The sequence below is a fragment of the Zalophus californianus genome, chromosome 12 (genome assembly GCF_009762305.2).
Source record: "Zalophus californianus isolate mZalCal1 chromosome 12, mZalCal1.pri.v2, whole genome shotgun sequence".
Lineage (NCBI taxonomy): Eukaryota > Metazoa > Chordata > Mammalia > Carnivora > Otariidae > Zalophus > Zalophus californianus.
Genome location: NC_045606.1, coordinates 106421970 through 106437996, shown reverse-complemented (window position 1 = coordinate 106437996; position 16027 = coordinate 106421970). Strand labels below are relative to the sequence as shown.

Genomic DNA, 16027 nt, shown 5'->3' with positions numbered 1-16027 from the left:
AGGTCATGATCTCAGGGTCCTGGGATCGAGCCCCGCATCGGGCTCCCTGCTTGGCGGGAAGCCTGCTTCTTCCTCTCCCCTTCCCCCTGCTTGTGCTCTCTCTCTTGCTCTCTCTGTCAAATAAATAAAATCTAAATATATATGTGTGTGTGTGTACACACACACACACACACACACACACACACACACACATAATTTAATGTAATTCCCCAGAACTGCAGGTCTTCATAGCCCTTAGTGTTTTACACTAGGGAGAGACTGATAAAATGGCTTTGCTGACAATCCCTGTTCTGGTAAACTCTGGCACTGAAACTGATTTGATAAGGAATTGCCACTGTTTGGTCAGTATCAATTATTGAAAGGCTGTAATAGACACAGTACCTGGGGCTCAAGGTGCAGTTGCTCTTTTCTAAAGGCTTGGACAAGCCAGGACAGAGACACAAAGTCTGTAACCATAAACAACAGAGCATGTGAGGTTCAGTGGGGAGGTGGGCAGTGGGCTCCGAAGCATGTTGGGAGCAGTGGTGACTGTGTCTAGGGTGTCCGATGCGGCTTCTCGTGGAAGTTAGCTGGGCGCCGAGAGAAAGTAAGGCTTATATTATTTAACTTTGCTCTGTGTGTGTGTGTGTGTGTGTGTGTGTGTGTGTGTGTGTGTTAAGTAAACCCTATGCCTAATGTGGGGCTCGAACTCATGAGATCAAGAGTTGTATGCTCCACGTCAGCCAGCCAGGCACCCCTGCCTTACATTTTTGGAGTTATGAAGTCTGTGTATGTTCCTTGCAAAAAGGTGGTACTGAAGTATCAAACACCTTCCCAGAGGCTGCTGTGAGGACCTGAGTGTATTTCCTGAGACCTGCTTCTTTGCGTTCGCATGACTCAGGTTGTTGCTATGCCCACTGGGGTGTGGGTGGGAAATCTGAGGACGGACTTTACTCCTGGTGCTTCACCTGCTGCTGGCCCCAAAGTAGGCCCCCGATGAATAACTGCTCGGTGAATAAGTGAGTGAGTGCCGTCCCTGGCGGGTGGGTTTCAAAGACAACACAGGCTGGTTAGAGGCGGCTGGTGACGGCTTGGTCCTGGGCCCGCATGTCCACACGACAACTTTCTTGGGCCAGCCGACACTGGTTCACGCTGTCAGATGTCAGTTCACGTCACCCGGGTCTTAGAGTCCTCTGTAACACCTTAGTTAGAACTTCCTTTTGCCCCCGCACCTGTCAGGGGCAGGGGTGAGGCTGCCGTCAGCCTCCACCTGCGGCTCCCGGGAGCCTGAGCTCGCCCCGCCCTGGCAGAGATGAGCCCAGCATGTGTTCCTCTGGCATCTGGGGGGACTGCCCTACTGACCTGGAGGTCCTGGGGGTCGTGGTGGAGGACGGAGAACGTGCACCCAGCTGCCACCCCCGGGACCTCTGCCCACTCATGGGAGGGTCCCTCCTGCTGCTTAGCGGGGGGGTCAGATCCACCAGGTTCCGGGTCCAGGATGGGCGTGGTGCCTCCCTGCACACTCTCGGGTGTTCTGCCCCACGGGAGGCGAGTCTCACCCAATGAGGGTGGATACGTTGATTACCAAATATCTTGTAGCCGTTAACTGTTTTGATGCCACTTTTCCAGTAAAAGGAGTAGTTGAACCAAGAGAATGTTATTGCTGAGGTGTGGACTCCTCACATTTGGGAGCTGGGGCCTTGGAGAATTCCTGCTCAGCTTCTGATCCCTACAAGCGGAGAAGTGATTCCTCACACATTAAATCACCCAGTTTACTGAGTGCCTACTGTGCGCCAGGGGCTCTTGGGGGAGCTGCGAAGTCCTGACAGAGGAGGCACGGGAACGTGAAGATGAACAGAAACTGTGAATGTTCACCTGGGGGGGGAGTTGAGGGGAGCTGACCAAAGGGTGTTTGTGCCCAGCCCCAGGTCTGAGGTATTACTGGGGACCACTGTGAGCCAAGAGCTGTCCTTGCTGGCCTGGCGTCTGCCAGGCGTGAGGTGGAGCTGTAGCTCCAGGACCTGCCACGAAGGGTCACCCAGTGGCCTGTAGGTGCTGCAGCTGGGCAGGCTTTCCTGCTACGCTGAATAGTCTGGTCTGTTCATTGCTCGGTTCCAGTTACTCACAACCTGGCTCAGGCATGAACCTTCATATGTAAAGCACTGCACACATGCACCATCTTGAAGCTTTTAGATTGTTGCTATTTAGATGTCTGAGAGCCGAGAATCCGCTCCCAGGAGAAGAGAAATGGTCTGGGTTAGTGGAGAATGAACAAAGTACATAGCAAATCAACACCAGAATAAAAAAACCACCAAAAACAATGATGTCTGGCCACCCTGGGTTCCCCTGAGGTGCAGCCAAGGGGTACACCCTGCCCCTCCTGGGCCTGTTTGCCATTGTTTGTTTTATTTTCTCTAGTGTCTGCTCTGAGACATGCCTCACGTTGGCTGTACCTGGGGTGGTGCTCCTGGTAAGTGTTGGCAGGATGGGCCTTGGAAGAGACCTGCTTTGCCCATACCTTTCATGTCTGCATATGGCTGAAGCCACCCGAGTCCAGGCGTTACCAGCTACTTGCTCTGCAGGGCCTCCCATCTCTTCCTGCTGGGGTGGGAGCTGCTCGCAGGGCTCCTGGGAGCAGAGGCAGGGCGTGGAGGCCAAGAACAGAGCCACGGCGGGCAAGAGCCCAGTGGTACTCACTTAGTGGGAGCTGTGTGGTAAAAGGAGTAGTAATGTGGGGATGCCACCCGGGTGTTAAGCATCCGACTCTTGTTTTCAGCTCAGGTAATGCTCTCAGGGTCGTGAGATTGAGCCCCGTGTTGGGCTCTGGGCTCGCGCTCAGGGCAGAGTCTGCTTGGGACTCTCCTCTCCCTTTTCCCACTGTCCTTCCACCCCCGCCCCTCTAAAATAAATAAATAAATCTGTCAAGGGAAAAATAAAAAGGAGAAGCAGTGTGCGGGCGCAGGGGTTCTCCTTCCCTCCAAGGGTGCGTGCATGTGCAATCCCTCGCCAGATAATGGCACAGACTTGCCTTTTCCTTTCCTCAGATCTGCTCCAGGCCCACAGAAGAGCAAGAGTGGCAGGTGGAGGTAGGTAGAAGGAATGAGAGTTGCAGGTTGAGCATCTGGACATAGAGCCCCATCAAGTAAAGTCCTAGTGGTGTCACCTGCCTCTGTCTACCCAGGTGAACTCTTGGGTGGACACGCACCCACTCTTCTTACCTGGAGCAGCTTGGAATAGTGGAGAAAGCAGGTGTTGGGGCAGAGACAGACCAGCTTTGAGTCAAGCTACGGGCATATTATTAACCTTCTTGAGTCCAGGTTTCTTTTTCTGCGAAATGGGACTAGGCATTGCTGTAGGCAACTGGGGAAAGTCATTAGATTAGTCAAAGTGTTGTTTACTTTTGGGAGTGCTCAGTGAGAAGAGGGGAATGATCAAGTAAGAGAGTCCGTGTATGAGAGGACTTTGTTACTTGTGAAAAATTGCCTTTGGGAAAAGATAACCTACTTGTTATTAACATGCATTTGGGTAGAGTCCACATACCAGTTGGATTTTATTTGGCTACAATACTAAACCATTTTTGGCTTAGTAGCAATATCGGCTCTCAATTTTAAGAAAATTTCCTGAGAATCCTTGGGTTCTAAGAGTCTTCCAGAGGCTTTGTAGAAGATAGAGTCACTGCTCCTGTTCGTGTGGTCTGTCTGAGAGAGAAACTGTTTTATTATTGGTGAGAGAACTCATTTTACTTTCATCTTTTTCTTACATTATTCAGTCACAAAACCTCTCTATTTTGCTTGTGTGCATTGGCATCCATCTCAGTGCTTCTGCGAACACCTGCAAGTGGGAGGCAGCCAGGAAAAGAGCAGACCCTGGAGGGTAATTAGCTCGCCTGTGGGTGGGTGGGACGTTGGCGATGGGGCCCTTGATTTTCAGGCCACTCTCCCCTCTGGGCAGTGTCACCGCCTGGAGGGGACACCCTGGGAACGGAAAAGGGCTGGAGTGGGGTCCGTGCAGCTGTGGGTGGGCAGGTCCCAGTCAGCCAGAGGGTGGGGATCCTGCTCACTGTTTCCACCACAAAACACAAAACCCCTTCTAAGCGTCTCAGGAATGATGGGAGGCAGAGCTGGCCTGGCTCCTTGCAGGGTTGCTGGGTCCTTTTTCTGTTTGAATAGGAAAAGAAAAAGAGGCATCGATGTGGTGACACGATCTTGCTCGGTATTCTGAGAAAATAAAAGGGGAGCAGAATTAGAACTAGAAAGGTTTGGTACGTGTATCCGTGAGTGTAGCATGTGTGTGTTTGTGAGTGTGACTGTGTGTAGTGTGTCTGCGGCTGCGTGTATCGGTCAGTGTGCATGTGTGTTCTGAAGCTGGCGGGAAATCTATGGATATGATGAGTAAGGGGTGCCCCCGCTTCACAGCCGTACTCTGGGTGGTCAGCCAGGGGAGCGGTGTGAGCATTTTGGAAATGTTGCCTTTGTTTTCATGAAAAGGGTGGATAACACCATCAAAATTGAGGAATTCCAGTTTTAAGCACTAGGCACCGAGATGGACTGCTTCATGGGCTTGCTTCATGGATGTAATTGCCCAGCTTTGGAGTGGCATCTGGTCTTGAGACCCTTCATGAGCTTGACCGTGAGATTGCAGTGTGAACAAATCGACTCTGGAGCTGCGCCTAGCCTGCCAGGGGAGGGAGGGAGGTGGGTGCCGTTGGAGAAGGAAGTGTGTCTGATGGAGAGCCCAGGGCGGAGCCAAGTGTCTCACCCAGATGTCTTTTTCTTTCTATGATTTATGGTCATAATTAGTATTAGTAGGTGATTGATACTTAAAATGAAATATGGCCTTTCTTAATTTTAGAGCAAATAACAACACAAATAAATTAGCAGTCAAATTAGCGTAGTGCATGGCTGGGTGAAGTATGCATAACACGTGCAGTTCTGCTGAGAAACAACTTGAAATACCACTGGTGGAAGTCTCTGGGATGCGGTTTTTACCAGTTCCCTGCAATGTCCCCTTGAGACAGCAGGTTGTTGTTCCAGAGTCTGGATTCAAGAGTTAATTTCGATGCATGTCTCGTTCCAGTCGAGTCTGTCAGCTGTGTCAGAGCAGCACGGGAAGTGAGTAAAGGCTGCTTCCTGCTCCCTTTCCTCGCAGAGCCTGTCATTTCCAGGTGATAAACGCAAGACTGTTAATGTGAGTGAGTCTTGGGCTTAAGTGTGGGGCTGCCCTTGTCCCTGCGTCCAGCCTTCCTCTGGGGTCTTCTGTGGGCACTGGAAATGCACTGGCATAATCCTGGCCATGGAGAAGGGCGAATGTGGCCCTCTGAGCATCTGGGCCGGTGGGAGGGGTGGCCAGACCGCTTGGGCTCCTCGAGAGGCCCTTGGTGGTTTGCATCCGGTCTTCCACGGTGACAGTCTCCCGGACTGGAGTGGGGCCGTAAAGGTCAGCCGGCCTGGCCCTGGTTGCTCATGATACTGAGACTGGACGAGCCCATTGCCTTTGTCACGGTCACTGCTTCTGGGGGAACCAGACTGGATGCAGGTCTTGCTAACTCTCCGTGGTGGCAGGCTGTCTCTTGGATGGTTTTTGGCAGTTCTCCTTCCAGGCCGTTGTACCTTTTCCACCTCACAGGGCCTGGCTCAGGTGCTGAGAGAGAAGGAGGTGTGAGTGAGTGGCCCTGGGAGCAGAGCTGTGTGGCACGGGGAACAGGGACACAGCAGCAAATGGGGTGCTTGGGTCAGTTCATGGATGGAGAGAGTAGTGAAGATGTGTGTTCCTACCAGACTAAGACACGAAATGGTATTTGTCGTGAGATGTTGTTTCAGGAAAGCAGACCCTTTGCTTTGAGTTGAGGCCTGGGGTGGCCAGCCAGGGAGCATCTCCCTGGGTTTGTGCCCTCCGCCTGTCTTTAGGGCTTCTCCTGGGTGGGGTGGGGACTGTAATATCTTGCTCTTAAAATTGTTGTAAGGGCAAAGTGAGACTACTTATCCTCATGAATTCATGGTAATGCTGTCTCCTGACTCGACTCCTCTGGTTCTGCAACAACATTTGCTTTTGTAGCCTCTGCAGGTCCTGTTTCTGTGCCTTCCTCAACCCATATTTGTTTCAGAGAATGCTTCCAACTCTAGGGATTTTAGAACAATTCCCTAGTGAGCAAATTAATAATCAGGGCTTTACACTGACCCCGGGGGTGGATTCCTTCATAATGAGTAACCTCCTCCTAACCTGCGATTCTCTCGCATGCATCTTGCTGCCCTGGAGCATCTGCCAGATACAGGGTACACATAGAGGAAATGGCAAAGGACAAAAAGGTAAATTTATGTGGTTTCTAATCTTGGGACTCTCCTATTCAGGAGAGGGAGATGTGCCTCTAGGTTGACAATCACAACCTACGGTGGGCACCTAACAATACTAATCTGCCAGTCTAGTCAGGAGATTCCATCGCAACTTCTGAGCTGGGTCTTAGTGGATAAATAGGAGTTTGTCAGTTGGAAAAACAGGAATATAGGTATCGTGCTTTGTCAGGAATATGCGCTCAGTGTTGGTAGAAGGCCTGATGTGTTCAGAATATGTCAGGCTTTTGTAGGCTGGTGGCCTTCCCCTGGGGTGGGTGGGAGTATAGCATCAGGGGCCTGGGGAGGGTCTCATTGGGGTCTTGATCTAACCCTCCCTTGTTCATATGTTCACCTGACTGGCTCACCCTCTGGAAGGTGGGTGTTTCTTTCCATGTCCTTTCTTGATGCACTTGAACACAGGGCAGAATGTCTACCTTCTCTGACCTGCCACTACCCCTCTGTGGAGGGTAACTGCATTTGGGGTCGCACTCACTTCACATTCTTGTCTGTCTCTCCTTATGGAGGACGGGAGTCTGCTTCCCTCCACCTTCTTTCTGTGGTCCTGGCAGCACATGCGGGCCGTCTGTCCACTTTGGGCCTCACGCAGTGGGTATTGGGCACAGTGTGTGACAGAAGGACCCGGAGGTCCTATTTTAGTGATGATGCTGACAGAGCCCTGTGGGGCTCAGGAGATGTCTACGTGGATGGCCACCCCCACCTCCCTCTGCGGCTCTGGAAGGTGCCCTTGGGCAGACCACCCCTCCCTGTTGCCGGAAGGGACAGCACGTGTGCGAGTGTCCTCCCGATGGAGACGCCGGTCCACGTACACTTACTCCCTCTCAATGACTCAAGCCAGGCTTCCAAATTCAGCATCATCTCAGAAAAGCCAAACCCAAAGAGCCTGTGTGGGTCTGCTTTGTTTCTTGGACACTCAGGAGTCGGCAGATGTAACGGCCCTGGACGGCTGCACTGACCCCTTTCTCTCTTGTGCTTCCTCCCCAGGCTGTCTGTTTGAGGACGGCCTCTGCAGACCATCTGAGACCTGCGTAAACGGTAAGTGTGCGGGTCCCAGCTGACATGCGGCTGTGGGTCTGGGTGTGCCTCGACCCTGCCAGCCACCGGCGGGCTCACCACGTGGAGCCAACGTTCTGGGTGAGGTTCATTTTCTTCAGTGCCCCTGAGGAGAGCTGTGGAGCTGAAACGTCTCTAAGCGTTAGTAAAAACGTGACGGAGCCTTAACTCAAGTGGAACACGTTGTCGATATGCACGTCTGTGTGTCTACATCTGGGTCTGTACCCCAGGACTGACAGCGACTCACCAGCAGCTTTAGAACAGTAGGCGGTGAAATCGGTGCCCTGACTCCGGCTGGACCCGCCGCATCCCTCAGCTCAGTTTTGCTCCTTCAGCAGGAAGCCATTCATCCTTTAGACCGCCTGTTTCTTCTCTGGTTAGGCAGAGAAAAAAACGTTTGGTGTTCTGCGTTTTCAGAGAGGGCTCTAAGCTCCCAGGGAATGGGAGTCCTCTGGTAGCCGGGTCAAGGAGAGACAGGCACATCTGCCTTGCTCACAAGGGCTGCCTCTCAGCAAAGACTTGTGTCCTGTGTGATGGCTGCAGGTCTGGGGCAGTGTGCCCCTTGGTAGTGGCCTTCAAATGCTAAGGGCGGAGTTAGGGTTCAATGCCCGCACAGGGGGTTCGCCCAGGGCAGCTTCTCCTGAAGCCACACTGGGTCTGCAGGAGGCCCCGGTAGCTCTGGGAAGACCAGCGTGAAGGGCAGAGACCTGCCTTTCTCTCCAGGTAGTTTGTGCAGTGTGTTTGGGGTGAAGTTGGCACAGGCATCTCTCACTCCCCCAGCTCTCTGTGCCAACAGGGGTGTCTAGGTGGAGCCTGATTCACAGAGGACTTGGACCCTCTGCACGAATGAAAGGCGCCTTCGGCCTGACTGCGTGTGAGCTCAGCTGGTCCTTGCTGGGCCGACATGGGACACCACTGGAGAGTCTGAAAGTCAAAACCCAGGTGCTGTGCGTCCTATGGAGATAACAGCCTGTGTACCGGACGATTTCGGGGCTGGGAACAATCATGCTTGTGTCCCGGTAGCTCATGTGCCCTGGGGACAAATCGCTATAGCTCTGGATAGTTCTGCTTTGTGGGTTGTCTTTTTTTTTTTTTTTTTTTTTTTTTGGCTGTGGAGGGGTTTGGGGGAAGAATTCTGTGCAGCTTGTGATGATGGAGACCTAGGCTGGAGGGAGAGTGTGTTAGAACCTCCATGATGGCCGGATGTGGAGTTTGTAGCCGCTGGTCCCGGCCAACCTGGGCGCGTCTGACTCTTCCACACCGTCAGGCCTCTCCCTGGGCCTCGCCTCCCAGGCTGCTTGTGATTGTACCTTGTGCAGCTTTTATTTGGAGGCAACTTTTAAAAAATAATCTTATTTTTAAAAATATGCCACCTGCCCTCAGTGAAGTTTGATTATAAAGGAAACAGATGTGTGTGTGTTTAATTAAATTGGAGACGTAAATGGCACCGGCACAATAAAAACTATAGTTCTGTTCCCTCTCCTTTGTTCTTGACAAAAACCAGGCCTAGAAGTCTTACCCTTCTGGAGGTTTTTCTTCCCTAGCCTCAGCTCGCCTCCTTGGCGTGGAATCACAGTAACATACACAAGAGAATAGCTTTGAGTTCTTTAGAAAAATAAAGTAATTTAAATGTAAATATAAATACGCAGGCTTTGATTTCTGGAGACAGACAATATTTGATATTTTTTCTATACAGTTAAGGTCTAGGAAACAGCCAAGCGGGCGTCATCCAGTCTCACAAAATTGTGTGCTATGAATAGCAGACAGGGAGTGCCAAGGAAGATGTGCAGCCTGGATCTGTGGTTTGCCACCACATCATTCAGCCTACCAGATGGTGGGGCAGGGAGGTGTGGCCCAGCAGCTTCATGGGGATGCAGAGGGCAGGCCACGGTGTGGAGTCCAGAATGTTCTGTGGTCAGACACAGGTTTCCTCTCTTTTCCTTACCCTCCCCTTCCATTTCTTGGGATACAAAGAGAAATGTGTAAACCTATTAACCTTATATATGTTCTCAAATTGTCCAACAGACCTTTTTAATCATAATTAAAATTAAAGTGTTTTCATAGGATAAGATACTTTGTAAAGAAAGTCAAAAGATAAACTTACTTACCAGCTCACACCTATTAGGATGGCTTCTGTAAAAAACAAAAACAGGAAACAGCAAGTGTTGGTGAGGATGTGGGGAAATCAGCCCTTGTGTTCTACTGGCAGGGATGTAAGCACAGCTGCCTAGGAAAAAAGTGTGAAGGATCCTCAAAAAATTAAACATAGAATTACCATGCGATCTAGCAATCTCAAAGGAATATCCCAAAGAATGGAAAGCAGGGACTCAAGTAGATATTTGCACACATGTTCACAGTAGCATCGTGCACAACGGCCAGGAGGGAGAAACAACACAAATGTTCATCACAGATGAATAAACAAAATATAGTGTATTTTTTTTATTCAAACAAAATATACACATACCATGGAATATCATCAGCCTTGAAAGGGAAGGGATTTCCAACATCTACTACGACATGGATGAACCTTGTGGACATCGTGCTCAGGGAAGTTAAACTAGTCACAAAATGGCAAATGCTCAGGGGCGCCTGGGTGGCTCAGTCTGTTCAGCACCCAGCTCTTGGTTTTGGCTCAGGTCATGATATCAGGGTCGTGAGATCAAGCCCAGTGTGGAGCTCTGTGCTCAGCCAGGAGCCTGCTTGAGATTCTCTCCCTCTGTCCCTCCCTCCCATGCTTGCTCTATCTCTGTCTCTCTCTCTCTTTCAAATAAAAAAATCTTAAAAAGGAGGGGCAGGGCTCTGTGATTCCACCTTTGCGAGGTCCCTGGAGCCATCAGATCCATAGAGACAGGTGGGCACTGGGGGACTGGGGGAGGGGGCTTTAGTTCATGTCTAATGGGGACAGAGTTTCAGTTTGGGAAGAGAGAAAGTTCTGGAGACGGTGGTGCTGATGGTTGCGCAACCATGTGACTGTGCTCAGTGCTGCTGAATGGTACACTTAGAGATGGTTTAGATGCCACATTTTATGTTATTAATGTTATGTTATTTAATGTCACAATTAAAGAAAAGATAACCAGACTGGGAGAACCGTTAACAACATGTTGGTGGACCAAAGGTTCTTATTCTTAATTATGAAGAGCTCCTATACCTTATAAGAAAAAGGCAAAGCATCGATTAGGAAATTGGGCAAAGATGTAAATGGTAATTTGCAAAAGAGGAAATGAAAATGGTCCACATATTATATGAAAATATGTTTATCCTCAATACAACTTAAGGAAGTTTAAATATAAACCACACCCAGCAGATTTCCAGAAATTAAAAAGATGAATAACACATCCAGTGCTCGGGAGAACTCAGGAAGGTGGGCACAGACCCACTCTGCTGGTAAGCATGTGAGTTGGTCACAGTCTTTTGGAATGTAATCTGGCAATATCTATTAAATGACAAATATACTGATGATTTGTTTTGGGGATTCACATATATAAAAGCAAAGTTATACAACAGTATTTATAGTGGCAAAAACTGTAACACCTGTAAATCCACTCATAGGGGAATGGTTTCATAAATTATGGTGGATCTGTAGTATGGAAAATTACACAGCTACTTAAAAATGAGTTAAATGTCTGTTTCCTGCCCAGGAAAAATGTCCCTTATGTGGTAAGTAGAAAAAGTAAGTTGCAGAGCAGTGGTTATAATATGATCCTGTTTTCTGGAAAAGCCTATATATGTGCTCCCCACTCCCACCCCTGGCAGATGACCAGAAGGGACAATGACAAGTACCACTTGTATCTTTTAGGGAACTAGGGGCAATTTGGAGAGGGTATATATGGGAGGGATTAACTTGTGTTTAAAGATCTTTGTTTGTTAAAGCAATCTTGTGTTACTTTTGTAATAAAACTTATCTAACAAAGACATTTCAGAGTCTGCTGAACTGATTTGGAAAGGCAGATCTGGTTTTGGCCTGCTGACTCAGGTGCTGATCTTTACCAGCCAGGACTCCAGCCAAGCCCACAGCCCCCACAGGGGTGGCCCTGAGGAGCCATGACACCCCTGTTCTGGTTTCAGATGGAAGCTTTGAGGTGGAAATGTCCTTAGGTGTCTCAGGTGGGTGGTCAGGCAGATAGTTGGTACCTGAGGTGGGAATAGTATTGGGCAGGGAGCTGGACAATAACCTGTGCAAAGCATAGCCCCAGAAGTCCGGGGGGGGACACTTGAGGGGGCCAGGAGGGCAGGGAGTGGGCGCTGGGGCTGGGGGAGGGGACAGCACCCCGTCCCTGCTGGACGGCCTTCCAGCTCCAGTAAACAGCATCTGTCGATGGAGGAGGGGCCTCGGCTGGCTGTGTGTGGAGAGGGGCTAAGGCCGAATCTGGAGGAAAGGTCAGCTGGGGTCAGGTCTAAGGCCACGCACCGCGGCCTCTTTCTTGCGTTGGCCCTTCCCGGGCTGCTGCTGGTCCTCAGTTGGACAGGCTCTGAGCCCCCAGCATGTGAAGGAACCTCCCTCCCTCCCTCTCTCTCTCTCCCGCTCCTTCCTCCTGTCCTTCATTGCCTTCCAAAGCTTTCTTGAGGTATGAAGGAAGCCGACCAAATAAATATTTTTGTTGGAAGTGCTCAGAACAGTTTTTTATTTTCATTTTTGTGTTTAGTGATCACAGGCTGGGTCTGTCAACGGCAGGTCATGATCTGCTGGGGTACCCAGCATGCTGCGGAAAATTTGATAAACAGAGATCCTCTGTTTTATTGCTCTGAAAAAAACAATAAGAAGCTGTAATTTGGCACTGGGGGACAATGAAAAAGTATAGTCGGTTTGAAAAGAGATTAAGTAGTAGCAATAAAACCTATATCATATGAGTTGTGACCACCCGGAGAGCCTGAGAAGGCCTGTGGGGTCTGGACAGCCTGAGGCCCCTCTGGCCCCTGTGGGGTCTGGACAGCCTGAGGCCTCTGGCCAAGGAGGTTTTCTGGCTGAGGAGACCTGACTGCAGTTGGCTCTGTGGGGAGGGCTCTGCTTCACCAGGAAGCCAAGCTTGGTGTTCAGGACCCACCAACTAAGGTTCATTTTAGGGAGCTTAGCAGTGGGTTTCCATAGAATGAATTTTAAAAATCAGCTTTATGGTAACCACTTTCACTTCTTATTTGGAAGGTGATGCTCCTGGTTTGACTCTGCTGTTTGGGTAATAAAGCAGCACTGTGGAATTTTGAAGTTCTGGTTCTGTACTTGTCCTGACGGGCTTGTAGATGCCAGGGAGGTAGAGTTGATAATAGTTTTATCTGGATAAATCACAAGTTCATGGTGTTATAAATTCTGGATAAAGATGTTGAGGAACATGGCAACATCTTTAAAGATCATTTTATCAGCAAGATGTAGAGGCCACATCTGTGGGTTTTGATCTTCACCAATGACAGCATTCACTTGGGCAATTCCTGAAGCATGCGTTTGAGAGTTAACATGGGAGATTTGCATGCCAGCCCATGTGTTCAAGGCTACGGGTGACATCTCTTGTGAAGACTCTCTCGGCGTTGTGGAAATGATAACTAGTGGCCATTCATTTTTTCTTTTACCTGGTCACTCAACAAGTACTTTTCCACTGAAGGCCTGCACTGAGCACACTTTGGTAGGGCAATGCAAATGAGACTAATCCTGAGACGTAAGAAACTAGGAAGAAATTTAGGATTTGAATATTCTAAAGTCCTTCACTTTTGGGGCAACCCTAGTGTCTTGAGTGATCCATGTTGCACTGGACCCCCTGGGAGGGAGTTGTTTCCTTGACCAATTCCTGAATCTTGGGAGGGAAGTTGTATTAATTTATTGTGTGCCCAAATGGCAGGGCATTTGTAACCTGTGTTGGTTTTTTTAAGTGTCCTGGGAGTCCATTTGCCTGGGGTCAGAAAAGTAATTTTTTTAAGGAAGCATGGTTCTCCTGCCGTGTCCTCAGTTCTGAATGATAATCTGCCCCTTCCGTGGAGAAGAGACCTAGTGAAGGTGGCGTGTCCCTGCCACGGGGGAGGAGCATCAGTCCGTGGCCACCTCTGGGAAGTGACCGGTTGTGCGGCCACTTTCCAGAGAGCCATTGCTTTTGCCACAAGCTGTGCTGCCCCAAGAGCCTCCTCTTGCCAAGTCCCAGAGGGAAGGCTCCATCCCTGGTGATGACCTGCAGACCCGCCAGGAAATCCCATGTTGGCCCGGGTCCCTGAGCTGTCCTCACAGTGTGGCAGCCTTCAGCCAGCTGACCAGAGAGCAGACAGGCAGAGTGTCTTTGTTGCCGTTTGACTGCCTCTTGGTGTTTGCGTCCCTTCTCCAAGCAGAGGATGTGAACTTGCACTTCTTAGCCCCCATGTGCTCATGTTGGCTGGTGGGCTCCATTCTGACAGGCACAGCTTATGATGCCTCTGCTGAGGCTCACCCCGTACTTCTGTGCCTGGACTTGGGCCCCCTCCTCCTTCCTGGCTTCGTTACGCGCCGCCTCTCACGTCTCATCCTTTAATGGAGATGTGCTCACAGTAGAAGCTTTGAAAAATGGAAAAGAGCAGGAAAATCGAAGGCACTACCCTCGACAGTCTCTGTTTATGGTTTAGCAGTGTTGCCTTTGGCCTTTGTCCACCCCCTATTTTGTGCCCGTGTCTTCATGTTACACCTGCAGTTACGTGTCCTGAGTTTTCAGTTAGCATTCTACCACTAGCATTTTCTGATGCTGTTAACCATTTGCAAACTTCTTTTTAATCTCTGCCTAGTACTTGAAGTGCTGGAGTATAACATAACCTTAAAAAGCATTTCCATCTTTTTTTTTAATATCTAAGATATGTTCACTACTGTTTAAATTAATATAAATATCATAGCAGAAAAGAGCTTTGTGCTTGAAGTTTTTTTAGTATTTTGGTCATTTTCCTATAAGATAGTCTTACCAATCCGATTAGTGGATCGTGGACTGTGGGGCTCTTGAGGCACGTGACATGCTGGCAAACCGATTTCTACGAAGGGGTCTTAATTTTTGCCCCCATGGCATGCATGAAAGTGAACATCTCACTTCCCAGTGTAAGCATGGTGTTTAAAAAATCTTTGCAATTTTGCTTTCCTTTTTTATTTACGTGTGGAGTAGTTGATTATTATCCCTTCGGGATCTATTTTTAGGACATAGCATCTGTTTTTGGTTGTTTCTCAGTTAGGGTTATTGCCCATAGGCTCAAATCCACTGAAGAAAGAATTTAGAAACCTGCTCTCTTAGTAGTTGGGTTACTTACATGACTGCATGGGAACTCTTCTGTGACCTGTTCTAGATTGATGTAGTCATCTCTTTTTCTTACGATGTTACTTCTGGAGCACTTAGGGTTTTCCTCTAATGGTCAGAATTATTTGAGTTTGTTTTTGTACGTTGTCCTTGTTTGTTTCCTCCCGGCCTTGGGGCCCCTCGTGCATAGTAACCCTGGTTCCCGCCTGCTCTTCTCTGCAGGGTCTTCCATGTCTCTGGTTTCCACTCATTCGCCATGCTCCCCTCCAGCGGGTCTGCCTGCCTTGCTCTCCTCTGTGTACCTCTTGCCCTGCAACTCTGTCACCTCCTGGCCTCAGACCTTCAACTGCCCCTCTTCCTACAGAAGGAGCTTAGACTCCTGAGGCCAGCATGAGCGTTTGAGGTCATTTACCAGGTGCCTCCAACCACGGGGTTACTTCAAAGTGACCTCTCTTTGTCTGGTTCATTTCTCGTTGTCCCCACACTCTCCCATTCCCGTACCCCCCTCCCCTCCCCCAGTTCGGGCCACCTCCCATTCATTCATGCTCTGGTCTTGCCTGCCTTCCACCGCTCACCAAAAACACTAAACGGTTTGTCCTACTCACGACACTCAATGAGTATTTTTCAAAGTTTGTGTTTTAACTTCCCTTCTGGATTGAAGATTTTTGAGAAATCTTGAAGTACTCCCTTTCTTCTGCTAGTTGTAATGTGCATGTGGGGAATATTTACTGATTTCCTGACAGTCTGCATCCTGACGTGGAGATGACTGGTAACAGACGAGTGAGCGATCTTTCCTGCTGTTCCCTGAGCCTTTCACTATGTCAGCCCAGCTCATTCTCTTCAGGCAAGTGCCCTGAACTTGTGAAAGCATTGCTGGTGGAAGGGGGACCACTTATGGAGTCAGTGCACAGACCGCTCTTCGCCCATGCCCCCTTCCTCCTCGCCTCTGCCGTTAGGTTCCCACCCTTGCACGTCTTCTGCACACTCACCTGCCCTGTCCCGTCGGCCGGGCCTCACCGTCTTCAGCCAAGGATTGGCACATGGCTAAGTTATGAACCCTCACTTGCACTCCCTGCTTGTTGGGGTAGCTGATGGTGGTCAGGGCTAGGGGTGACCTGGCAGGACTTGGAATTGACTGCTGTAACCTCCTTGGAGACCCTGCCTACATCTTGTGACCGACTGTAAGACTGGTGTGAGCATGGATTCTGATAGTTGCTGTTTGGGGAGTCACGGGAGGGAGAATGCCGGAGGAGTGTTGTTAACATGAGTGTGCACAGGAACAGCGTGTAAAGAGATAGAAATGACTCTCCTCAACCTTTGCAGGGTCAGCCTGGGGCTCCTGGCATCCTTCCCACGTCCTGCTCCTGAGTTGGAGTCTTCTTTATGTGTCTGTTGAGTTCTAAGGAGTAGAAGTAGAAGGAGAGA

The 16027-nt window shown here is 49.7% G+C and overlaps 1 protein-coding gene across 4 annotated transcripts in view; it reads left to right on the top strand.

Annotated features, from left to right (window-relative positions):
- Positions 1-16027, top strand: part of PTPRN2 (protein tyrosine phosphatase receptor type N2) — an 809200-nt gene that overhangs the window by 73958 nt on the left and 719215 nt on the right. For 3 of the 4 annotated variants that reach the window (XM_035723337.1, XM_027574319.2, XM_035723336.1), the window contains exon 2: positions 7311-7361. In XM_035723337.1, the coding sequence (XP_035579230.1) occupies positions 7311-7361 (51 nt within the window). Of the gene's footprint in view, positions 1-7310; positions 7362-16027 lie in introns of those variants that run through there. The other variant, XM_035723338.1, reaches the window with a different exon arrangement.